The sequence below is a fragment of the Musca autumnalis genome, unplaced genomic scaffold (genome assembly GCF_047663935.1).
Source record: "Musca autumnalis isolate F117 unplaced genomic scaffold, ASM4766393v1 scaffold_2, whole genome shotgun sequence".
In the NCBI taxonomy this organism is placed as follows: domain Eukaryota; kingdom Metazoa; phylum Arthropoda; class Insecta; order Diptera; family Muscidae; genus Musca; species Musca autumnalis.
In genome coordinates this window covers 24,818,056-24,845,521 of record NW_027411755.1, presented here as the reverse complement: position 1 = coordinate 24,845,521, position 27,466 = coordinate 24,818,056, and the positions used below count along the sequence as shown (strand labels likewise).

The following is a 27,466-nucleotide window of genomic DNA, read 5'->3' as shown; positions in this document are numbered from 1 at the left end:
TGATTGACATGAAAAATATTTTTTAAAAAATCCACGTATTGTGGTTGACATGAAAAATATTTTTTAAAAAATCACGTATTGTGATTGACATGAAAAATATTTTTTAAAAAATCCACGTATTGTGGTTGACATGAAAATTATTTTTTAAAAAATCCACGTATTGTGGTTGACATGAAAAATATTTTTTAAAAAATCCACGTATTGTGGTTGACATGAAAAATATTTTTTAAAAAATCCACGTATTGTGGTTGACATGAAAAATATTTTTTAAAAAATCCACGTATTGTGGTTGACATGAAAAATATTTTTTAAAAAATCCACGTATTGTGGTTGAGATGAAAAATATTTTTTAAAAAATCCACGTATTGTGGTTGAGATGAAAAATATTTTTTAAAAAATCCACGTATTGTGGTTGACATGAAAAATATTTTTTAAAAAATCCACGTATTGTGGTTGACATGAAAAATATTTTTTAAAAAATCCACGTATTGTGGTTGACATGAAAAATATTTTTTAAAAAATCCACGTATTGTGGTTGACATGAAAAATATTTTTTAAAAAATCCACGTATTGTGGTTGACATGAAAAATATTTTTTAAAAAATCCACGTATTGTGGTTGACATGAAAAATATTTTTTAAAAAATCCACGTATTGTGGTTGACATGAAAAATATTTTTTAAAAAATCCACGTATTGTGGTTGACATGAAAAATATTTTTTAAAAAATCCACGTATTGTGGTTGACATGAAAAATATTTTTTAAAAAATCCACGTATTGTGGTTGAAATGAAAAATATTTTTTAAAAAATCCACGTATTGTGGTTGACATGAAAAAATATTCTTTAAAAAGTCCACGTTTTGTGGTAGACATGAAAAAATCCATGATATGAAAAATATTCTTTTTAAAAAAATCCACGTTTTGTTGTCGACATGAACAAATATTTATTAAAAAATCCTCGTTTTGTGGTTGACAAGAAAAAAATATTCTTTAAAAAATCCACATTTTGTGTGTTGACATGATAAATATACGTTTTGTGGTTGACAGGAAAAAATATTCTTTAAAAAATCCAAGTTCTGTGGCAGTCTTGAAAAAATATTTTTTAAAAAATCGACGTTTTTTGGTTGACATGAAAAATATTCTTTTTTTTTTGGTTGACATGAAAAATATTCTTTAAAAAATTCACGTTTTGTGGTTGCCATAAAAAAAATTTAAAAATCCACGTTTTGTGGTTGACATGAAAACATATTTTTTTTAAATTGTTTAAAAATCCACGTTTTGATGGTCTGTTGGTTTAAGAAGTATAACATCCATACCTTGGCACTGTTTATTTGTTATTCCATGCACTGTGTTAACTACTTTAAGGGACCATATCCAATTATACTGACCTTTTAAGGCCTTATTATTTCACAGCCACTTTAAAAACTGTTCCATTTTTATATTTTTTTCTCAAAATATTCCTTATTTCGAGTGCAACAAAATATTATTTCTTTATTGGAATTTCAATAATATTCAACTTAATTTTATTTCTCTTCGTATTCGTCACACAAACGTCTGTCCTTTTATTATCACTCAATAGTTACAATGAATGTGTCCATTGAATACCAAGAACATTGAAACATATTAATGGCCATAACTATGTTACCATGGTAATGGTCATTTAATGGCCATAGTGACCGTTTTTATTTTTGGGGTGTGTTATCGAACAACATTGTTAATAAATGTTGAAAGCAAATAAAAGAAGACCTCTAAAAATATGGGCACTGGTTGGCAAGAACGACTTTTAAACACCTTCAATAGAAATGTCTTGCTACTACCGAGGATAAGTAAGCGGTATATAGGCCTACTCTGCAATCGTGTGAAGTATCTACAGGGGACAAACAGAAAAGTGAGGAATCGTGAGTGTAAAAAATCGACATGTGTAAAACCCAAACAAGTACTGCAACCAAAGCATCCCATTGTGTTGCTGTTACGGAAGAATCTTTGTCTCCTCATGTAGATGGCCCACTAAAGACATGAGGACGAGTCCAGAACAACGCCTGAGATGTACCCACTCCCGACACCTATTGCATCTCACCGAAGCTTGAGGGTGACGGATGCGGATGTTACAAACTGAGCACATAAAAATTGATTCTTGGTTTCCCTCAATCGCGGCACGTATTAAAAGAACCTGGAGCAGGCATTGCTCCATATGCTACTCCCAACACAGAAAAGCGATACAAATAAGAACATGTATATACTGAGGTGGCAGCCGCTGGCCGGAACACAGGTGTTTTGTGGTTACGGGTCCACCTGGTATCGAAGAACCCGCCGCCGCCGTGGTATTGAGACACTCTGTAAGTGTTCTTACTTACGCCTGAATGATTGTGTTATGATCCCGCTGTCTGAGATATATTTTGTCTAATTCTTCATTATAAATTCCCAGCCCCGTGGTGGTCTTAGTATCGACCCTTCTGCGTAATCCCAGTTTCCAGCGAACATTTGTGCTAGGGGTTAATCGATCCACATCACACAAGGTAACTAGCCCCAACTTTGGGTATTTTGAAGTTTCTGACGTTAATATCCCACCGAACGGAGGAAATTTGGTATTTGGTATACAGGGGTAGAAGACTTTCCACCTGAAATTGGTAGGTATAGGCCCACGTCTTATTATAGCCGCCATAGAACGGTATCTCCCGATTTTCGTTTGAGGCCTCAATATTCCCCCAAAATGGCTGAAATATGGTATTTATTCTTCCTTGGGATTATACAACTTTCCACCTCAAATTTATCGGCATGGGTCCACATCCTCATATAGCCCCCATAGAACCCCCATAGTCCACGATTTCATATACATAGAATTTTTTTCGAGCTCCCACGTTAGACGTGGATTTTTTAGAGTTTTTTTTTATTTTTCGTTTTTTCAAAATAGTTAGGCTTAATCCCATAGTCGTTGTTTTAATATTTTATTAAAACAACTTTAATTTATTAGTGGGAAAAATTGGCGATGTTTACCAAGCTCCCAAATAAGAAGTGGATTTTTTAAAGAATTGCTTTGGTCTCCCAAAAAAGACGTGGATTTTTTAAAGATTTTTTTTCGAGCTCCAAATTAGACGTGGATTTTTTAACGAATTTTTTTCAAGCTCCCTAATAAGACGTGTATTTTTCAGAGATTTTTTTCGAACTCTCAAATAAGAGGTGGATTTTTTAAAGAATTTTTTGGCCTCTTAAAAAAGACGTGGATTTTTTAAAGATTTTTTTTCGATATCTCAAATTAGACGTGGATTTTTAAAAGAATTTTTTTGAGCTCCCAGAAAAGATTTGGAGTTTTAAACATTTTTTTCGAGCTCCCAAATTAGACGTGGATTTCTAAAGAATTTTTTCGAGCTCACAAATTAGACGTGGATTTTTTAAAGATTTTTTTCGAGCTCCCAAATTAGACGTGGATTTTTTAATGAATTTTTTTTCGAACTCCCAAATTAGACGTGGATTTTTAAAGAATATTTTTCGAGCTCACAAATTAGACGTGGATTTTTTAAAGAATTTTTTTCGAGCTCCCAAATTAGACGTGGATTTTTAAAGAATTTTTTCGAGCTCACAAATTAGACGTGGATTTTTTAAAGAATTTTTTTCTAGCTCCCAAATAAACGTGAATTTTTTAAAGAATTTTTTGAGGTCCCAAGTTAGACGTGGATTTTTTAAGGAATTATTTTTAGAGCTCCCAATTAAGACGTGGATTTTTTAAGGAATTATTTTTAGAGCTCCCAATTAAGACGTGGATTTTTTAAAGATTTATTTTTAGAGCTCCCAATTAAGACGTGGATTTTTTAAAGATTTATTTTTAGAGCTCCCAATTAAGACGTGGATTTTTTAAAGAATTATGTTTAGAGCTCCCAATTAATTAGACGTGGCTTTTTTAAAGATTTTTTTTTTCGAGCTCATAAATTAGACGTGGATTTTTTAAAGAATTATTTTTATAGCTCCCAAATTATACGTTTGTTTTTCGAGCACCCAAATTAGACGTGAATTTTGTAAAGAATTTTTTTCGAGCTCCCAAATTAGACGTGGAGTCTTAAAGAATTGTTTTTGAGCTTCCAAAGAAGACCGAGATTTTTTAAAAAAATTTTTTTGAGCTCCCAAATAAGACCGAGATTTTTTAAAGAATTTTTTTCGATCTCCCAAATAAGATATGGATTCTTTACAGAATTTTTTTGAGCTCCCATATAAAACGTGAATTTTTTAAAGATTTTTTGACTTCCCAAATTAGACGTGGATTTTTTAAAGAATTTTTTCGAGCTCCCAAATTAGACGTGGATTTTTTTAAAGATTTTTTTTCGAGCTCCCAAATTAGACGTGGTTTTTTTAAAGATTTTTTTTCGAGCTCCCAAATTAGACTTGGATTTCTTAAAGAATCTTTTTCGAGCTCATAAATTAGACGTGGGTTTTTTAAAGAATCTTTTTCGAGCTTATAAATTCTTCTTTCTTCTTTATTTGCCGATCCGCATTCGGATTTTGGCGATCATACAATAACAAATTAAGTATATTTAGCTGTATATATAGATATATGTTTATGAATATGTTGTGGTAAATTATTCAGCAATGGTGATCTCTCTATTCCTCGCAGCGTTGATAAGGCTTCTTTCATTTGGTTGATTTGTCCACTCCAAAATGTTTTTTATCCAGGATATTTCTCTTCTTCCTCTTGGCCTTTTTCCCTCAATTTGACATTTAATTATGCTCTGGATGACAGAATACTTTTCGTTTCTCATTATGTGTCCCATATAGGATATCTTCCTACTTTTTATGATATCAAGAAGTTGTCGTTTAGTGTTCATTCTTCTCAGGACTTCTTCATTTGATACTCGGTCAGTCCAAGGAATTTTCAGTGTTCTGCGATAAATCCACATTTCAAATGCGTTCAATTTTTGTTCGTCTATTGACTTTATTGTCCATGTCTCGGCAGCATATAGTAGAGTGGACCATACATAGCATTTTATGAAGCGCATTTTTGTTGTGATGTTGACGTCATGACTTGTTAATATTTTGCGATGGTTAAAAAAGGATTGCCTAGCTACTTCTATTCGGCATTTTATCTCTCTCGAGGCATCCCATTGGTCATTTATAAGGACCCCAAGATATTTAAAACTCCTTACCCGTTCTATTTCGTCACTTTTTATTTTCAAAGATGTGTTGTTTTGGTAAGTTTTTCTACTTATTACCATATATTTCGTTTTCTTAATGTTAATCTTAAGACCGTACAATTCGCTTTTTTGAGTAAGCGAGTTAACCAGTTTCTGTAGACCATATAGGCTAGTGGCAATTAATGTTGTGTCGTCGGCGTATCGTATATTGTTTATTAATTCAGAGTAATTCACCCTTACGCCAATTTGCTCGTTTTCAACTGCTTCTTGAAATATTTTGTTGGAGTATAAATTAAATAATAGAGGTGATAGGATACACCCTTGTCTAACGCCTTTGGATATTGGGATATTGTCAGTGAGTTCTCCATCAACTTGAATGTTTGCAGTTTGTTGCCAATAAAGGTTTTTTATGCATCTTATTTCCTTTTCTGTTATTCCGGTATCCATCAAGATATCCATCATTTTTTCATGCCTGACCGTATCGAAAGCTTTTTCGTAGTCGACGAAACATAAGAATATATCTTTTTGAACATCTCTACATTTTTGAATAAGGACTTGGATACTTAGTAGTGCCTCTCGCGTTCCCATGCCTTCTTTGAAACCGAATTGTGTTCTCCCCATATTTGGCTCACACTTAGGGTAGATTCTTTTATGTAGTATTTTAATAAATATTTTTAGGGCATGACTCATTAGACTAATTAGTCTATAATCACCGCATTTTCGTGCATGTGCTTTTTTTGGTATAGCTATAAATGTAGATTTTAACCAGTCGTCGGGGTACTGTCCTGTATCGTAAACGTGATTGAAGAGTTTCAGCAGTAGTTGTATATTGTTTCCCTCTATTAATTTCAAAATCTCTGCGGGTATTTCATCAGGGCCGACGGTCTTCTTATCTTTCATTGACTGAATTGCCGATTTGACTTCATCTTCCGTGATCGGGTTTCCTGTTATGTCTGATTCAGTATTAGTGTTATTTTCTGGCCTTTCATCATCAGTGAATGTTGTTTTGATATATTTGTGCCAAACACTTTTTCTTTCTTTGGTCTCGAAGATAGCTTTACTGTTTTCGTCGACAAGTAGAGCCGGATGAGTTTTGCGGTATATTCCGGATGCTTCTTTTAATTTCTTGTGTAGGTTGAAATCGTCGTGTAGTCGGTGTAGCCTTTCGATTTCTTCACATTGTTTGTTAAGTTGAGCGTTCTTTGCAGCTCGTGTGGCATTTCTAATCTCTTGGTTTATTTCCCAATACATTTCATAGTTGGTATTTTTGTGTATTTTTCGCTTTTCGCGAAGTTCGAGGATTTCTGTTGTTATCCAAGGTTCTTCTTTTCGGGTGGTTTTTGTCCCTAATATAGCTGAGCTTGTTTTAAAGACAGTTTTCATTTCATTCCACAACTCCTCAATGCCTTGTCTGTTGACGTTATTAAGATTGGTGTTTATAAATTCTTTTACTCTTTCTTTTGTTGATGGGTCTTCTAGTTTTTCTAGATTAAGTTTAGTTTTTGGAGCCTTTTTTCTTGGCATTCCAAGTCTTATTCGCATTTTGCATAATAAAAGATTATGGTCGGAAGGGACGTCCGCTCCGGGATATGTGGAGCATGTTACAACACAAGAACAGTAGCGTCGATTTATTAGTATATAGTCAATTTGATTTCTAACTGGATTTTCTGTACTATCTTGTGGCGATCGCCATGTATACAGACGTCTTGGGTGATGGCAAAATAGAGTATTTACTATTTTCATGTTGTGTTCTTGGCAAAATTGTATGAGCCTGTCCCCTCTTTCATTTCTGGTGCCTAGTCCAAATTTTCCCGTGATATCCACTGTTTCTATATTTCCTACCTTAGCGTTGAAATCTCCTTGAACAATCGTGATTTCATGTGGTTTTGTCATTTTCATGAGTTGTTCAACATCGCTGTAAAATTTTTCTATTTCCTCGTTATTTGAGTCACACGTTGGTGCATAGACTTGGATAATATTCATATTAAGTGGTTTTGCACATATTTTTATCATTATAAATTAGATGTGGATTTTTTTTAAGATTTTTTTTGGCCTCTCAAATTAGACGTGGATTTTGTAAAGAATTTTTTTCGAGCTCCCAAATTAGACGTGGAGTTTTTAAAGATTTTTTTTTTCGAGCTCCGAATCAAGATGTGGATGTTTTAAAGAATTATTTTTTGTGCTCTCAATTAAGATGTGATTTTTTAAGCAATTTTTTTTGAGCTCTCAATTAAGATGTGAATTTTTTAAGGATTATTTTTAGAGCTCCCAAGTAAGACGTGGTTTTTTTTAAGAATTATTTTTAGAGCTCCCAAAGAGACGTGTATTTTTTAAAGAATAATTTTTCGAGCTCCCAATTAAGATGTGAATTTTTTAAGGATTATTTTTAGAGCTCCCAAATAAGACGTGGTTTTTTTTTAAGAATTATTTTTAGAGCTCCCAAAGAGACGTGGATTTTTTAAAGAATAATTTTTCGAGCTCCCAATTAAGACGTGGATTTTTTAAAGAATTATTTTTAAAGAATTTTTTTCGAACTCCCAAATAAGACGTGGATTTTTTAAAGAATTTTTTTCGAACTCCCAAATAAGACGTGGATTTTTTAAAGAATTTTTTTCGAACTCCCAAATAAGACGTGGATTTTTTAAAGAATTTTTTCGAACTCCCAAATAAGACGTGGATTTTTAAAAAATTTTTTTCGAACTCCCAAATAAGACGTGGATTTTTAAAGATTTTTTTTCGAGCTCTCAAATTAATTGTGGATTTTTTAAAGTTTTTTTCGATCTCCCAAATTAGACGTGGATTTTGCAAAGAATTTTTTCGAGCTCTCAAATTAGATGCGGATTTTTTAAAGTTTTTTTTTTCGATCTCCCAAATTAGACGTGGATTTTGCAAAGAATTTTTTCGAGCTCATAAATTAGACGTGGATATTTTAAAGAATTTTTTCGAGCTCATAAATTAGACGTGGATATTTTAAAGAATTTTTTTCGAGCTCATAAATTAGACGTGGATATTTTAAAGAATTTTTTTTGAGCTCCCAAGTTAGACGTGGATTTTTTAGAGATTTTTTTCGAGCTCCCAAATAAGACGTGGATTTTTTAAATAATTTTTTTAAGCTCCCAAATAATACGTGGATTTTTTAGAGATTTTTTTCGAGCTCCCAAATTAGACGTGGATATTTTAAAGAATTTTTTTCTAGCTCATAAATAAGACGTGGATTTTTTAAAAATTTTTTTCGAGCTCATAAATTAGACGTCGATTTTTTAAAGAATTTTTTTCGAGCTCCCAAAGTAGACGTCGATTTTTTAAATAATTTTTTTAAGCTCCCAAATAATACGTGGATTTTTTAGAGATTTTTTTCGAGCTCCCAAATTAGACGTGGATATTTTAAAGAATTTTTTTGAGCTCCCAAGTTAGACGTGGATTTTTTAGAGATTTTTTTTGAGCTCCCAAATAAGACGTGGATTTTTAAAGAATTTTTTCTAGCTCATAAATAAGACGTTGATTTTTTAAAGAATTTGTTTCGAGCTTCCAAATTAGACCTGGATTTTTTAACGAATTTTTTTCCGAGCTCCCTAATTAGACCTGGATTTTTTAAAGAATTTTTTCCGAGCTCCCTAATTAGACGTGGATTTTTTAAAGAATTTTTTTGAGCTCCCAAATAAGACGTGAATTTTTTAAAAAATTTTTTTGAGCTCCCAAATAAGACGTGAATTTTTTAAATATTTTTTTTGAGCTCCCAAATTAGACGTGCATTTTTTAAAGAATTTTTTCGAGCTCCTAAATTAGACGTTGATTTTTGTAAAGATTTTTTTGCGAGCTCCTGAATTAGACATGGACTTTTTAAAGAATGGGTGCCACCGTGGTGCAATGGTATGCACGCCCGCCTTGCACACAGAAGGTCGGTGGTTCGATTCCCCGGCCAGGCAACATCAAACATTTTTCAACGGTGGCAAAATACCCCTCAGTAATGGTGGCGACATTTCCTGAGTATTTCAGCCTTGTAAAACTTCTCTACAAGAGGTGTCTTTAGACACGCCGTTCGGACTCGGCGATAAACAGTAGGTCCCATATCATTGAGCTAAAATGAATCGGGGTGCACTCATTGATATGAGAGAAGTCTCCCTTGTCCCGTATGGGATGTTGTGGAACAATGTTTTTGTTGTTTTTTTTTTAAGAATTTTTTTTTAGCTCCAAATTAGAAGTGGATTTTTTAAAGAATTTTTTCGAGCTCCCAAATTAGACGTGGATTTTTTAAAGTTTTTTTTTGAGCTCCCAAATTAGATGTTGATTTTTTTAAAGAATTTTTTTCGAGCTCCCAAATTAAACGTGAATTTTTTAAATTTTTTTTTCGAGCTCCCGAATTTAACCTGGATTTTTGAAAGAATTTTTTGGAGCTCCCAAATTGGACGTGGATTTTGTAAAAAATTTTTTTCGAGCTCCCAAATTAGACGTGGATTTTTTTAAATAATTTTTTTCGAGCTCCCAAATTAGACGTGGATTTTTTTAAATAATTTTTTTCGAGCTCCCAAATTAGACGTGGATTTTTTTAAATAATTTTTTTCGAGCTCCCAAATTAGACGTGGATTTTTTTAGGAATTTTTTTTTGAGTTCCCAAGTTAGAGGTGGATTTTTTAAAATTTTTTTTCGATCTCCCAACTGTTAATTCGAATTTAATTTTGAATCTGATCAAAGGTCAACCGGATGACCTCTTGTGGCACCGGTCATCTGGAGATATTATTGCGGATTATGCACAATGTTTTAGGCCGTCAATGTAGAAACCGTACAGAATTCTTAAGAAACATTTCACTACTAAACAATTTTAAATAAACATAAATTTTCGTTTTACATTAAATATTATTTTTCAATATTTATTAAATTTTAATAAAATTATTTTTTATCTCGCTTTCCACAAGACACAAAACCAGTTTTTAAGGACACACACTCGCTCTCTCGCCTAACAATGACGTCTTAACTAATACGTTGCCGATATATCACTCAGTCCGTTGAATTGATTCACTTTTAATTTGACATTAAAACAACCACAAAGCAGAGAAGCAAAAAATAGTAAAGACACAAAATAAACAACAAAAGGAAACCACGACAAATAAACGGATAAAAAAACGAAGCTAAATAAAAATCAACAACTGAAAACAAGTGCAGGCAGGCAGCCAGCCAGTAGCAGCAGATACTTGCCCCATGTCTTTGGCCGCAGAGACAGTCAATACCAAATGAATATCCTTCAAACCTTCAATCAATATTGATATCGAAACGTTCGCTTGGTTGACTACTAGGTGGCGATGATGGTGGTGGTCGATTGGTTAGAAATCTAGTAACAGATTGACAACCTTTGACATGCTGTTGGTGGCATTTTTTTCAAATGTGGCGAGTTCAAAGAGAACGAAGAAGTATTGCAGCTCCTGCTTTGTTAGCAAATATCTGAGACAAACAAACAGTAAACAATAAACGAAGGGGAAAGAAAACATGAAAACAAATAGTCATGGAAAAACTATTTTCCAATTGACAAAAGGACAAGAAAAAAAGTAAATACACGAAAACAGTAGTTAAATGTCATTCCCAGTTATGGCGTTTAGTTTCGGTGCTTTCAACCCTTGGTAGTAAAGAGAGTAGGGGAAATTACATTGACAATTTTCGTAGCTAGTCCGGGTATTATTGTCATAGCAATTCCAGTTAGTTTAACATAAGAACTTAATGTAAAATATTAGCAACATTCATATGTTGGGCTAACAGGCTAACAAGGAGCTTGGATGGAAAGCAAACAGGTGTAACTAACAGAAAATTTAGTACAATTAAAAATAAACAAATAACAAAAGCAACAGAACATCGATGTTTAAAAAAAAAATTTTGCACACAAAACGTGTTTTTTTAAAATATTATTTTTTCATGTCAACCACAAAACGTAGATTTTTTAAAGAATATTTTTTTAAGCCAGCCACAAAACGTGGATTTTTTAAGGAATATTTTTTCAAAACAAACACAAAACGTGGATTTTTTAAAACATATTTTTTCAAAACAAACACAAAACGCGGATTTTTTAAAACTTTTTTTTTAAAGCCAACCACAAAACGTGGATTTTTTAAAGAATATTTTTTTCAAGCCAACCACAAAACGTGGATTTTTTAAAGAATATTTTTTTCAAGCCAACCACAAAACGTGGATTTTTTAAAGAATATTTTTTTCAAGCCAACCACAAAACGTGGATTTTTTAAAGAATATTTTTTTCAAGCCAACCACAAAACGTGGATTTTTTAAAGAATATTTTTTTCAAGCCAACCACAAAACGTGGATTTTTTAAAGAATATTTTTTTCAAGCCAACCACAAAACGTGGCTCTTTTAAAGAATATTTTTTTCAAGCCAACCACAAAACGTGGATTTTTTAAAGAATATTTTTTTCAAGCCAACCACAAAACGTGGCTTTTTTAAAGAATATTTTTTTCAAGCCAACCACAAAACGTGGATTTTTTAAAGAATATTTTTTTCAAGCCAACCACAAAACGTGGATTTTTTAAAGAATATTTTTTTTCAAGCCAACCACAAAACGTGGATTTTTTAAAGAATATTTTTTTCAAGCCAACCACAAAACGTGGATTTTTTAAAGAATATTTTTTTCAAGCCAACCACAAAACGTGGATTTTTTAAAGAATATTTTTTTCAAGCCAACCACAAAACGTGGATTTTTTAAAGAATATTTTTTTCAAGCCAACCACAAAACGTGGATTTTTTAAGGAATATTTTTTTCAAGCCAACCACAAAACGTGGATTTTTTAAAGAATATTTTTTTCAAGCCAACCACAAAACGTGGATTTTTTAAAGAATATTTTTTTCAAGCCAACCACAAAACGTGGATTTTTTAAAGAATATTTTTTTCAAGCCAACCACAAAACGTGGATTTTTTAAAGAATATTTTTTTCAAGCAAACCACAAAACGTGGATTTTTTAAAGAATATTTTTTTCAAGCCAATCACAAAACGTGGATTTTTTAAAGAATATTTTTTTCAAGCCAACCACAAAACGTGGATTTTTTAAAGAATATTTTTTTCAAGCCAATCACAAAACGTGGATTTTTTAAAGAATATTTTTTTCAAGCCAACCACAAAACGTGGATTTTTTAAAGAATATTTTTTTCAAGCCAATCACAAAACGTGGATTTTTTAAAGAATATTTTTTTCAAGCCAACCACAAAACGTGGATTTTTTAAAGAATATTTTTTTCAAGCCAACCACAAAACGTGGATTTTTTAAAGAATATTTTTTTCAAGCCAACCACAAAACGTGGATTTTTTAAAGAATATTTTTTTCAAGCCAACCACAAAACGTGGATTTTTTAAAGAATATTTTTTTCAAGCCAACCACAAAACGTGGATTTTTTAAAGAATATTTTTTCAAGCCAACCACAAAACGTGGATTTTTTAAAGAATATTTTTTTCAAGCCAACCACAAAACGTGGATTTTTTAAAGAATATTTTTTCATGTCAACCACAAAACGTGGATTTTTTAAAGAATATTTTTTTCAAGCCAACCACAAAACGTGGATTTTTTAAAGAATATTTTTTTCAAGCCAACCACAAAACGTGGATTTTTTAAAGAATATTTTTTCATGTCAACTACAAAACGTGGATTTTTTAAAGAATATTTTTTCATGTCAACCACAAAACATGGATTTTTTAAAGAATATTTTTTCATGTCAACCACATAACGCGGATTTTTTAAAGAATATTTTTTCATGTCAACCACAAAACGTGGATTTTTTAAAGAATATTTTTTCATGTCAACCACAAAACGTGGATTTTTTAAAGAATATTTTTTTCAAGCCAACCACAAAACGTGGATTTTTTAAAGAATATTTTTTTCAAGCCAACCACAAAACGTGGATTTTTTAAAGAATATTTTTTTCAAGCCAACCACAAAACGTGGATTTTTTAAAGAATATTTTTTTCAAGCCAACCACAAAACGTGAATTTTTTAAAAAATATTTTTGCAAGCCAACCACAAAACGTGGATTTTTTAAAGAATATTTTTTTCAAGCCAACCACAAAACGCGGATTTTTTAAAGAATATTTTTTTCAAGCCAACCACAAAACGTGGATTTTTTAAAGAATATTTTTTTCAAGCCAACCACAAAACGTGGATTTTTTAAAGAATATTTTTTTCAAGCCAACCACAAAACGTGGATTTTTTAAAGAATATTTTTTCAAGCCAACCACAAAACGTGGATTTTTTAAAGAATATTTTAAAGCAAAAACAAACCAATCCTTCGTGACTCTGCAACAATTTTAGTGTTGCTGCTGGCAATTGACCAGCAAGTGTTTACCACTAAATCCTCATTACGCTCCTGCTTCTTTGCGAAAAAGTGCAGACTAATTCCCAGGAAAAACAGCTTACCGAACAGAACTGGTAAAGTGCCAGTCTACTCGAGAAAAACAGCTTACCGAACAGAACTGGTAAAGTGCCAGTCTACTCGATTGGCGATTGTTGGCGTTAAGTTAATCGACCCACTAAGTATTGGGTATTAAATACAATCAAGTCAACACAAAAACGAAAGGAAGGAGAGGAAAAACGACTTACAGAATTACCAGTCACAAAGAAAAACAAAACCGCCAAGTACGAATGTAGTACATAGGAGAAACGCGAATAATCCTGAAGAGATTATTGTAATTATTATGACAGAAAGTAACAAAAAAATGTAAAAAGTTTCCAAAGAATTATGCATAAGGACTTGTGTAAGTAGATATGAACGTGTGTGTGTTTGTGTATGTGCATAACTTTTGTTTTTGTTCTTCATTTATTTATGGTTATGGCTATGTGTACAACATGTCCTGGACAACAAAAACGACAACAAAATGTAATTAAAGCAACATCAAAGAAATAACTTAATCGCTATTTGGTATTCACTTTTTTTCTGAGAAATCTGATATTAATTGAAATCCAAGCGTTATAAATATTGGATGTAGAAAATAGTAGGGTTGGTCGAAAAAATATGTGGAATGTGCAGAATTGTTGAATGGTGTCTTTGAGGTCACTAAAAATATTTAAAAAAATTCACGCTTTTTTGCTCTTTAAGGTGGCTTTTTGAGGTCAACTAAAAATCTTTAAAAAATCCACGCCTATTGGTGTCTTTGAGGTCAACTAAAAATCTTTAAAAAATTCACGCCTATTGGTGTCTTTTAGGTCAACTAAAAATCTTTAAAAAATGCACGCCTATTGGTGTCTTTGAGGTCAACTAAAAATCTTTAAAAAATTCACGCCTATTGGTGTCTTTGAGGTCAACTAAAAATCTTTAAAAAATCCACGCCTATTGGTGTCTTTGAGGTCAACTAAAAATCTTTAAAAAATTCACGCCTATTGGTGTCTTTGAGGTCAACTAAAAATCTTTAAAAAATCCACGCCTATTGGTGTCTTTGAGGTCAACTAAAAATCTTTAAAAAATCCACGCCTATTGGTGTCTTTGAGGTCAACTAAAAATCTTTAAAAAATCCACGCCTATTGGTGTCTTTGAGGTCAACTAAAAATCTTTAAAAAATCCACGCCTATTGGTGTCTTTGAGGTCAACTAAAAATCTTTAAAAAATCCACGCCTATTGGTGTCTTTGAGGTCAACTAAAAATCTTTAAAAAATCCACGCCTATTGGTGTCTTTGAGGTCAACTAAAAATCTTTAAAAAATCCACGCCTATTGGTGTCTTTGAGGTCAACTAAAAATCTTTAAAAAATCCACGCCTATTGGTGTCTTTGAGGTCAACTAAAAATCTTTAAAAAATCCACGCCTATTGGTGTCTTTGAGGTCAACTAAAAATCTTTAAAAAATCCACGCCTATTGGTGTCTTTGAGGTCAACTAAAAATCTTTAAAAAATCCACGCCTATTGGTGTCTTTGAGGTCAACTAAAAATCTTTAAAAAATCCACGCCTATTGGTGTCTTTGAGGTCAACTAAAAATCTTTAAAAAATCCACGCCTATTGGTGTCTTTGAGGTCAACTAAAAATCTTTAAAAAATCCACGCCTATTGGTGTCTTTGAGGTCAACTAAAAATCTTTAAAAAATCCACGCCTATTGGTGTCTTTGAGGTCAACTAAAAATCTTTAAAAAATCCACGCCTATTGGTGTCTTTGAGGTCAACTAAAAATCTTTAAAAAATCCACGCCTATTGGTGTCTTTGAGGTCAACTAAAAATCTTTAAAAAATCCACGCCTATTGGTGTCTTTGAGGTCAACTAAAAATCTTTAAAAAATCCACGCCTATTGGTGTCTTTGAGGTCAACTAAAAATCTTTAAAAAATCCACGCCTATTGGTGTCTTTGAGGTCAACTAAAAATCTTTAAAAAATCCACGCCTATTGGTGTCTTTGAGGTCAACTAAAAATCTTTAAAAAATCCACGCCTATTGGTGTCTTTGAGGTCAACTAAAAATCTTTAAAAAATCCACGCCTATTGGTGTCTTTGAGGTCAACTAAAAATCTTTAAAAAATCCACGCCTATTGGTGTCTTTGAGGTCAACTAAAAATCTTTAAAAAATCCACGCCTATTGGTGTCTTTGAGGTCAACTAAAAATCTTTAAAAAATCCACGCCTATTGGTGTCTTTGAGGTCAACTAAAAATCTTTAAAAAATCCACGCCTATTGGTGTCTTTGAGGTCAACTAAAAATCTTTAAAAAATCCACGCCTATTGGTGTCTTTGAGGTCAACTAAAAATCTTTAAAAAATCCACGCCTATTGGTGTCTTTGAGGTCAACTAAAAATCTTTAAAAAATCCACGCCTATTGGTGTCTTTGAGGTCAACTAAAAATCTTTAAAAAATCCACGCCTATTGGTGTCTTTGAGGTCAACTAAAAATCTTTAAAAAATCCACGCCTATTGGTGTCTTTGAGGTCAACTAAAAATCTTTAAAAAATCCACGCCTATTGGTGTCTTTGAGGTCAACTAAAAATCTTTAAAAAATCCACGCCTATTGGTGTCTTTGAGGTCAACTAAAAATCTTTAAAAAATCCACGCCTATTGGTGTCTTTGAGGTCAACTAAAAATCTTTAAAAAATCCACGCCTATTGGTGTCTTTGAGGTCAACTAAAAATCTTTAAAAAATCCACGCCTATTGGTGTCTTTGAGGTCAACTAAAAATCTTTAAAAAATCCACGCCTATTGGTGTCTTTGAGGTCAACTAAAAATCTTTAAAAAATCCACGCCTATTGGTGTCTTTGAGGTCAACTAAAAATCTTTAAAAAATCCACGCCTATTGGTGTCTTTGAGGTCAACTAAAAATCTTTAAAAAATCCACGCCTATTGGTGTCTTTGAGGTCAACTAAAAATCTTTAAAAAATCCACGCCTATTGGTGTCTTTGAGGTCAACTAAAAATCTTTAAAAAATCCACGCCTATTGGTGTCTTTGAGGTCAACTAAAAATCTTTAAAAAATCCACGCCTATTGGTGTCTTTGAGGTCAACTAAAAATCTTTAAAAAATCCACGCCTATTGGTGTCTTTGAGGTCAACTAAAAATCTTTAAAAAATCCACGCCTATTGGTGTCTTTGAGGTCAACTAAAAATCTTTAAAAAATCCACGCCTATTGGTGTCTTTGAGGTCAACTAAAAATCTTTAAAAAATCCACGCCTATTGGTGTCTTTGAGGTCAACTAAAAATCTTTAAAAAATCCACGCCTATTGGTGTCTTTGAGGTCAACTAAAAATCTTTAAAAAATCCACGCCTATTGGTGTCTTTGAGGTCAACTAAAAATCTTTAAAAAATCCACGCCTATTGGTGTCTTTGAGGTCAACTAAAAATCTTTAAAAAATCCACGCCTATTGGTGTCTTTGAGGTCAACTAAAAATCTTTAAAAAATCCACGCCTATTGGTGTCTTTGAGGTCAACTAAAAATCTTTAAAAAATCCACGCCTATTGGTGTCTTTGAGGTCAACTAAAAATCTTTAAAAAATCCACGCCTATTGGTGTCTTTGAGGTCAACTAAAAATCTTTAAAAAATCCACGCCTATTGGTGTCTTTGAGGTCAACTAAAAATCTTTAAAAAATCCACGCCTATTGGTGTCTTTGAGGTCAACTAAAAATCTTTAAAAAATCCACGCCTATTGGTGTCTTTGAGGTCAACTAAAAATCTTTAAAAAATCCACGCCTATTGGTGTCTTTGAGGTCAACTAAAAATCTTTAAAAAATCCACGCCTATTGGTGTCTTTGAGGTCAACTAAAAATCTTTAAAAAATCCACGCCTATTGGTGTCTTTGAGGTCAACTAAAAATCTTTAAAAAATCCACGCCTATTGGTGTCTTTGAGGTCAACTAAAAATCTTTAAAAAATCCACGCCTATTGGTGTCTTTGAGGTCAACTAAAAATCTTTAAAAAATCCACGCCTATTGGTGTCTTTGAGGTCAACTAAAAATCTTTAAAAAATCCACGCCTATTGGTGTCTTTGAGGTCAACTAAAAATCTTTAAAAAATCCACGCCTATTGGTGTCTTTGAGGTCAACTAAAAATCTTTAAAAAATCCACGCCTATTGGTGTCTTTGAGGTCAACTAAAAATCTTTAAAAAATCCACGCCTATTGGTGTCTTTGAGGTCAACTAAAAATCTTTAAAAAATCCACGCCTATTGGTGTCTTTGAGGTCAACTAAAAATCTTTAAAAAATCCACGCCTATTGGTGTCTTTGAGGTCAACTAAAAATCTTTAAAAAATCCACGCCTATTGGTGTCTTTGAGGTCAACTAAAAATCTTTAAAAAATCCACGCCTATTGGTGTCTTTGAGGTCAACTAAAAATCTTTAAAAAATCCACGCCTATTGGTGTCTTTGAGGTCAACTAAAAATCTTTAAAAAATCCACGCCTATTGGTGTCTTTGAGGTCAACTAAAAATCTTTAAAAAATCCACGCCTATTGGTGTCTTTGAGGTCAACTAAAAATCTTTAAAAAATCCACGCCTATTGGTGTCTTTGAGGTCAACTAAAAATCTTTAAAAAATCCACGCCTATTGGTGTCTTTGAGGTCAACTAAAAATCTTTAAAAAATCCACGCCTATTGGTGTCTTTGAGGTCAACTAAAAATCTTTAAAAAATCCACGCCTATTGGTGTCTTTGAGGTCAACTAAAAATCTTTAAAAAATCCACGCCTATTGGTGTCTTTGAGGTCAACTAAAAATCTTTAAAAAATCCACGCCTATTGGTGTCTTTGAGGTCAACTAAAAATCTTTAAAAAATCCACGCCTATTGGTGTCTTTGAGGTCAACTAAAAATCTTTAAAAAATCCACGCCTATTGGTGTCTTTGAGGTCAACTAAAAATCTTTAAAAAATCCACGCCTATTGGTGTCTTTGAGGTCAACTAAAAATCTTTAAAAAATCCACGCCTATTGGTGTCTTTGAGGTCAACTAAAAATCTTTAAAAAATCCACGCCTATTGGTGTCTTTGAGGTCAACTAAAAATCTTTAAAAAATCCACGCCTATTGGTGTCTTTGAGGTCAACTAAAAATCTTTAAAAAATCCACGCCTATTGGTGTCTTTGAGGTCAACTAAAAATCTTTAAAAAATCCACGCCTATTGGTGTCTTTGAGGTCAACTAAAAATCTTTAAAAAATCCACGCCTATTGGTGTCTTTGAGGTCAACTAAAAATCTTTAAAAAATCCACGCCTATTGGTGTCTTTGAGGTCAACTAAAAATCTTTAAAAAATCCACGCCTATTGGTGTCTTTGAGGTCAACTAAAAATCTTTAAAAAATCCACGCCTATTGGTGTCTTTGAGGTCAACTAAAAATCTTTAAAAAATCCACGCCTATTGGTGTCTTTGAGGTCAACTAAAAATCTTTAAAAAATCCACGCCTATTGGTGTCTTTGAGGTCAACTAAAAATCTTTAAAAAATCCACGCCTATTGGTGTCTTTGAGGTCAACTAAAAATCTTTAAAAAATCCACGCCTATTGGTGTCTTTGAGGTCAACTAAAAATCTTTAAAAAATCCACGCCTATTGGTGTCTTTGAGGTCAACTAAAAATCTTTAAAAAATCCACGCCTATTGGTGTCTTTGAGGTCAACTAAAAATCTTTAAAAAATCCACGCCTATTGGTGTCTTTGAGGTCAACTAAAAATCTTTAAAAAATCCACGCCTATTGGTGTCTTTGAGGTCAACTAAAAATCTTTAAAAAATCCACGCCTATTGGTGTCTTTGAGGTCAACTAAAAATCTTTAAAAAATCCACGCCTATTGGTGTCTTTGAGGTCAACTAAAAATCTTTAAAAAATCCACGCCTATTGGTGTCTTTGAGGTCAACTAAAAATCTTTAAAAAATCCACGCCTATTGGTGTCTTTGAGGTCAACTAAAAATCTTTAAAAAATCCACGCCTATTGGTGTCTTTGAGGTCAACTAAAAATCTTTAAAAAATCCACGCCTATTGGTGTCTTTGAGGTCAACTAAAAATCTTTAAAAAATCCACGCCTATTGGTGTCTTTGAGGTCAACTAAAAATCTTTAAAAAATCCACGCCTATTGGTGTCTTTGAGGTCAACTAAAAATCTTTAAAAAATCCACGCCTATTGGTGTCTTTGAGGTCAACTAAAAATCTTTAAAAAATCCACGCCTATTGGTGTCTTTGAGGTCAACTAAAAATCTTTAAAAAATCCACGCCTATTGGTGTCTTTGAGGTCAACTAAAAATCTTTAAAAAATCCACGCCTATTGGTGTCTTTGAGGTCAACTAAAAATCTTTAAAAAATCCACGCCTATTGGTGTCTTTGAGGTCAACTAAAAATCTTTAAAAAATCCACGCCTATTGGTGTCTTTGAGGTCAACTAAAAATCTTTAAAAAATCCACGCCTATTGGTGTCTTTGAGGTCAACTAAAAATCTTTAAAAAATCCACGCCTATTGGTGTCTTTGAGGTCAACTAAAAATCTTTAAAAAATCCACGCCTATTGGTGTCTTTGAGGTCAACTAAAAATCTTTAAAAAATCCACGCCTATTGGTGTCTTTGAGGTCAACTAAAAATCTTTAAAAAATCCACGCCTATTGGTGTCTTTGAGGTCAACTAAAAATCTTTAAAAAATCCACGCCTATTGGTGTCTTTGAGGTCAACTAAAAATCTTTAAAAAATCCACGCCTATTGGTGTCTTTGAGGTCAACTAAAAATCTTTAAAAAATCCACGCCTATTGGTGTCTTTGAGGTCAACTAAAAATCTTTAAAAAATCCACGCCTATTGGTGTCTTTGAGGTCAACTAAAAATCTTTAAAAAATCCACGCCTATTGGTGTCTTTGAGGTCAACTAAAAATCTTTAAAAAATCCACGCCTATTGGTGTCTTTGAGGTCAACTAAAAATCTTTAAAAAATCCACGCCTATTGGTGTCTTTGAGGTCAACTAAAAATCTTTAAAAAATCCACGCCTATTGGTGTCTTTGAGGTCAACTAAAAATCTTTAAAAAATCCACGCCTATTGGTGTCTTTGAGGTCAACTAAAAATCTTTAAAAAATCCACGCCTATTGGTGTCTTTGAGGTCAACTAAAAATCTTTAAAAAATCCACGCCTATTGGTGTCTTTGAGGTCAACTAAAAATCTTTAAAAAATCCACGCCTATTGGTGTCTTTGAGGTCAACTAAAAATCTTTAAAAAATCCACGCCTATTGGTGTCTTTGAGGTCAACTAAAAATCTTTAAAAAATCCACGCCTATTGGTGTCTTTGAGGTCAACTAAAAATCTTTAAAAAATCCACGCCTATTGGTGTCTTTGAGGTCAACTAAAAATCTTTAAAAAATCCACGCCTATTGGTGTCTTTGAGGTCAACTAAAAATCTTTAAAAAATCCACGCCTATTGGTGTCTTTGAGGTCAACTAAAAATCTTTAAAAAATCCACGCCTATTGGTGTCTTTGAGGTCAACTAAAAATCTTTAAAAAATCCACGCCTATTGGTGTCTTTGAGGTCAACTAAAAATCTTTAAAAAATCCACGCCTATTGGTGTCTTTGAGGTCAACTAAAAATCTTTAAAAAATCCACGCCTATTGGTGTCTTTGAGGTCAACTAAAAATCTTTAAAAAATCCACGCCTATTGGTGTCTTTGAGGTCAACTAAAAATCTTTAAAAAATCCACGCCTATTGGTGTCTTTGAGGTCAACTAAAAATCTTTAAAAAATCCACGCCTATTGGTGTCTTTGAGGTCAACTAAAAATCTTTAAAAAATCCACGCCTATTGGTGTCTTTGAGGTCAACTAAAAATCTTTAAAAAATCCACGCCTATTGGTGTCTTTGAGGTCAACTAAAAATCTTTAAAAAATCCACGCCTATTGGTGTCTTTGAGGTCAACTAAAAATCTTTAAAAAATCCACGCCTATTGGTGTCTTTGAGGTCAACTAAAAATCTTTAAAAAATCCACGCCTATTGGTGTCTTTGAGGTCAACTAAAAATCTTTAAAAAATCCACGCCTATTGGTGTCTTTGAGGTCAACTAAAAATCTTTAAAAAATCCACGCCTATTGGTGTCTTTGAGGTCAACTAAAAATCTTTAAAAAATCCACGCCTATTGGTGTCTTTGAGGTCAACTAAAAATCTTTAAAAAATCCACGCCTATTGGTGTCTTTGAGGTCAACTAAAAATCTTTAAAAAATCCACGCCTATTGGTGTCTTTGAGGTCAACTAAAAATCTTTAAAAAATCCACGCCTATTGGTGTCTTTGAGGTCAACTAAAAATCTTTAAAAAATCCACGCCTATTGGTGTCTTTGAGGTCAACTAAAAATCTTTAAAAAATCCACGCCTATTGGTGTCTTTGAGGTCAACTAAAAATCTTTAAAAAATCCACGCCTATTGGTGTCTTTGAGGTCAACTAAAAATCTTTAAAAAATCCACGCCTATTGGTGTCTTTGAGGTCAACTAAAAATCTTTAAAAAATCCACGCCTATTGGTGTCTTTGAGGTCAACTAAAAATCTTTAAAAAATCCACGCCTATTGGTGTCTTTGAGGTCAACTAAAAATCTTTAAAAAATCCACGCCTATTGGTGTCTTTGAGGTCAACTAAAAATCTTTAAAAAATCCACGCCTATTGGTGTCTTTGAGGTCAACTAAAAATCTTTAAAAAATCCACGCCTATTGGTGTCTTTGAGGTCAACTAAAAATCTTTAAAAAATCCACGCCTATTGGTGTCTTTGAGGTCAACTAAAAATCTTTAAAAAATCCACGCCTATTGGTGTCTTTGAGGTCAACTAAAAATCTTTAAAAAATCCACGCCTATTGGTGTCTTTGAGGTCAACTAAAAATCTTTAAAAAATCCACGCCTATTGGTGTCTTTGAGGTCAACTAAAAATCTTTAAAAAATCCACGCCTATTGGTGTCTTTGAGGTCAAAGAAAAATCTTTAAAAAATCCACGCCTATTGGTGTCTTTGAGGTCAACTAAAAATCTTTAAAAAATCCACGCCTATTGGTGTCTTTGAGGTCAACTAAAAATCTTTAAAAAATCCACGCCTATTGGTGTCTTTGAGGTCAACTAAAAATTTTTAAAAAATCCACGCCTATTGGTATCTTTGAGGTCAACTAAAAATTTTTAAAAAATCCACGCCTATTGGTGTCTTTGAGGTCAACTAAAAATTTTTAAAAAATCCACGCCTATTGGTGTCTTTGTGGTCAACTCAAAATCTTTAAAAAATCCACGCCTATTGGTGTCTTTGAGGTAAACTAAAAATCTTTAAAAAATCCACGCCTATTGGTGTCTTTGAGGTCAACTCAAAATCTTTAAAAAATCCACGCCTATTGGTGTCTTTGAGGTCAACTAAAAATTTTTAAAAAATCCACGCCTATTGGTATCTTTGAGGTCAACTAAAAATTTTTAAAAAATCCACGCCTATTGGTGTCTTTGAGGTCAACTAAAAATTTTTAAAAAATCCACGCCTATTGGTGTCTTTGTGGTCAACTCAAAATCTTTAAAAAATCCACGCCTATTGGTGTCTTTGAGGTAAACTAAAAATCTTTAAAAAATCCACGCCTATTGGTGTCTTTGAGGTCAACTAAAAATCTTTAAAAAATCCACGCCTATTGGTGTCTTTAAGGTCAACAAAAAATCTTAAAAAATCCACGCCTATTGGTGTCTTTGAGGTAAACTAAAAATCTTTAAAAAATCCACGCCTATTGGTGTCTTTGAGGTCAACTAAAAATCATTAAAAAATCCACGCCTATTGGTGTCTTTAAGGTCAACTAAAAATCTTTAAAAAATCCACGCCTATTGGTGTCTTTGATGTCACCAAAAAAATCTTTAAAAAATCCACGCCTATTGATGTCTTTGAGGTCACCGAAAAAATCTTTAAAAAATCCATGCCTATTGGTGTCTTTGAGGTCAGCTATTTTTTTTTAATCTAATAAGTCTTTGAGGTAATCTAAAAATCTTTAAAAAATCCCCAATTTTTGGTGTCTTTCTTTCTTCTAAAAATTATTTCGATATTTTATTTAATATCTCGTCTACACTATTTTAGCTGACCATTAAATATGACATTGGCAAATGACACTTTAATTAGCGCGCTCACTGATAGCAGCGCAAGAATCAATGCTGATTGAAGTAATTGGACAAGGCCGAACATAATTTTCAATGCTTGTCAATAGTTGTTGTTCAAGGATAGACTTATTGTTGATTAGCGGTGGTGTTCGTTAGTTGGATATGGTAATGACAGGCATAGTCGTGGCCAATTGACTTTAATGCGATTGTCTGTTGTGTTTCCGTAGAAGGATTTAATGGATTTATAGGAAAATCAATCATGGGCTTTGAATTAATATTTGTAAAGGATAGAGGGAAATGTGCGCAGAAGAAGCAAAACGGTGTAAGTTTTGATGGAAAGGATATTATCTTGTTTTAGTACACTCCCAAAATGAATAGGCTTCTTCACAAAGAATTCACGTCCGTCCAATATTCAAGAATAATTTACGATGCAGATGGTTGTTTGCTTAAATTTCGATCTATTTGATATCCATAGAACATAACCCGTGAAAAATTATGAAGGAAATTTTATAGGCTTAACAGGTAAACATAACAACATTCTTTACAGTTTGAAAGATACGGTCCTGACCAAATTATCCCTCTTAACATCATGGCCTCAAATTTTTGAGGTTCAGAATATAGCTAATTTGTATGTCGCACGGTGTTATATTTGCTCCAATATATAATAATACCATCTTCGGTCTTTGATTATAATCAATAATTAAAATTATAAACACATCACTGATGATGTATGAGTGCGAATTATTGATGTCAAAACGTATACCTCACCATGTCCATATGCTTTTAATAACGTTTGGAATAAAAATCTTTTACAAATGATTTCTTAAAGCTCCGTGCTGGACCTAACAAACTTTGTTTAATCAATCCACGTTGTTGTAGGAGAAAGGCATTCATTGAGCGTTGTAGATACAAAGAGCAAACGTTGACCCGATTAAACGTAACAAATAAAGTGTGGACCGAAACAACACGGAAGTTTGGACATCGGAAATTTACAATCACAAAATATAGCCACAGCATATTCCATTAAAGTGACCCAATTGCTTAATGAAATACTCCTCGTTTCGATAATATGTCAGCGCAGTGGCAAAGTATTGCCTAATCCATGCAAACTGGAGGATGCCCCCAACCTAGGAACCCATTGTATGAACAAGATATGGCATATAAGGCTAGTCTGCAATCAATAGTAATGCGTAACGTACCCGATGATTGAACCGTGTACATGCTGTGGCGCATCCAAAAGAAGGCTGATACGAATGTGTGCAAAAATTATAGGGGCGTCAGTCTGCTACCTTTTTTCTATAATATAGTGTCCGACATATTGTAAGAACTACTTAAGCCTATGGTCAATGAAATAATTGGGTCATACCTGTGAGGCTTAGTTATGGTAAATCCACTTTGTAGCCATTGAAAAATATTTAAAAACAAATGGATAACCCCAGAATATGCTATTCATAACCACACGAACAGTTTCTAAGCTTTTAATTATAATAAAGTGTTTTTAAATGTCAAACAAATTCGTCTTGTTCTGATATTAAAAATCATATGGAAACTATTGGGCGTATTAATGATGTCGATACTTATACGTCACCAGGCACAAATATAAATTATATGTATATATTTTTTTATTTGAACTGCAAAGCATCCTCAGCCCGTGACTATATCAAAAAAGAATTATTACAATGTGCTATGTTGAGCCAATGTTCAGCCAATGTTTTTGGACCAATCTGTCAGGACGCATGAACTTTCACACGAAAAACACTATATCACTCTAAAAATTATTAGAAGGAGTACCTATGGTAAAGAAAAAGCTGCACTTAAGCGAACATTTTTTCTGGGGGCCTGTTACTTTTTAATTCATTTTACAACAATTTAATTTGTTTATTTTATTGTTGTTACAAAAACAAAAGAAATTTAAACAATATCGACAGTCGCTCAAAGTTACAGAAAATGCCAACTGACCGAGGTACCCGAAGGTGTTGTCCGATGTAGACCTTCTTGGAACATGATGTATGTTTGGAAGAAATTTTACGATGGGCACAGTTTCGGCCAAAGCAGATACTCAATTGGTAAATTACACTGTACAGCAAGCAGAAAAATAATTACAGGTAAAATCGGGCAGATTTTGAAGGATAGTTTACGTCGGGAAGTACCCTAAATTCGTGGGAAAGTTCCACCTTTTTTATACATTTTTGGAAATATTCAAGCTAGGATTCCTGGTAATCCTTGCACTTTAGGCATAAAGTGTCTATGGCAGTATTATTGCCAACTATGCGAAAAATAATTTAGGTACAAAATTTAGACGCATGTCTCGTACAGCAATTTCGCAATTTTGAAATTCTGTGTGGGGATACCTGAGCAAGTCGACCGATATAGTCCATTTTGAGACCTAATATATTTCCGGAAAAATATGATAATGCACAAACTTCGAAGCAAATCGGTTACCATTTTAGCGCTAATTTTTTATACCCTCAGCCTTTAGGCTAGAAAGGGCCCAGCAAAATGTTCGATGCCAAAGATGCCATTCAATCATGGGCGCAAGTGATCTGGCGTGTCATCTTTTTAGCATCTTCATCGATGAATTTTATATGAGCCTGGACCCCAAAAGATGCTATTTATTTTTGGATCCAAAGCATGTCATTTACACCAATGCTTTGACATGTCATGTTCACTAATGCTTTGGAATGTCATTTCCACCAATGCTTTGGGATGTCATTTTCAGCAACCCTTTGCAATGACATTATCATTACGACGAGAGTTTTAACAACGTTGGTTGTGATTTCGAGTCTCCGACAACATCAAACCTATTGTAAATAATTAATCTTATATATTTAGAAAAATGTGTATAAATAAAAGCACAAAATTCATCTCTATTGGATCTATGGAATGGGTTCAAATGCTGATGAAAAGATCGGATCTTTCACGACTTCCTTGGCATGGGTTCAAATGCTAATGAAAATATCGGATCATTCATGACTTCGTTTGAACCAATGCAAAAGATGCCATGAAATCACGTCATCGCATGGAAGCCCTTCCTTCAAATTTTGCTGGGGGTATATGGTAAATTTCAAATTTCCTTTACAATTACATAGAAAAAAAAAATTAAAAACTTTTTCGGCGAGCACATCCGCCATTTTTGGTAGATGGGTTACGAAAAAATCGTGATTTTAAATCTGTTCGCGTTCACAAAATTTGATGCTGCACTCAAAAGTTATATGCGGTTTTACTATCTTGTAAAGAAAAAATATTTAAAAATTCCTATTGTGTTGTAATAAGAACATGTATATATGAATCGTTAGCAGCATTTGATATCTATCCGTAGATGCTAAAATAGTTGCTAAATTTATTTTTATTTTCGCGGAAAATCAAAAAATATTGAAGAAATCTTTGAATAAATTTTATTTATTCTAAATCAGAGTCCAAAAAATCTCTAAAAAAATAATTTAAAAATACGTACAGAATCTAGACAACAATTATAAAGATCGCGTTTATAACTTGCATATTACAGCACCAACAAAGAACGGAAACTTATTGTTGGAAATGATTTCAAAAATATATTTTTTGGTTAAATACGAAAAATTGGAAAAAAATGTTGGGAGTTATTCTATTATTTCGCTAAATGTCCATACAAATCCTGAAGTATTTTGCTTAAACTTCTACGAGAAAAGTAATTAGTCATCGCGAAGGTATATTTGCTTTCTGTGATAAGCAATAGAAATAAGAAGTAGAGAGTAATATTGAAATTACAATCAAAGAAAGAACATAGAAGTTAAAAACCGTATAATTCGCGAATTGGTTTAAATCGGTTGAGGTGCATGTGCCTTTCGGATACAGGGAGTCCATGTCTATCAATATGCATGGATTTTCCCATGTTTTATTCAGCGGCCAA

At 33.0% G+C, this 27,466-nt stretch overlaps 1 protein-coding gene across 21 annotated transcripts in view; it reads right to left on the bottom strand.

Moving 5' to 3' along the window:
* The window catches only part of LOC141393794 (cyclin-dependent kinase-like 1), a 108,653-nt gene that overhangs the window by 21,419 nt on the left and 59,768 nt on the right, over window positions 1–27,466 (bottom strand). For 2 of the 21 annotated variants that reach the window (XM_073967274.1, XM_073967273.1), the window contains exon 1: window positions 9,948–10,115. The exons of 8 other annotated variants lie outside the window; for them this stretch is intronic. Coding sequence is in view for 1 of the 13 variants with exons in the window: in XM_073967283.1 (XP_073823384.1) it covers window positions 10,312–10,316 (5 nt within the window). In the remaining 12 variants the exon portion in view is untranslated. Of the gene's footprint in view, window positions 1–1,314; window positions 1,605–9,947; window positions 10,160–10,311; window positions 10,332–27,466 lie in introns of those variants that run through there. 11 more of the 21 variants (XM_073967276.1, XM_073967288.1, XM_073967283.1 and 8 more) reach the window with 10 other exon arrangements.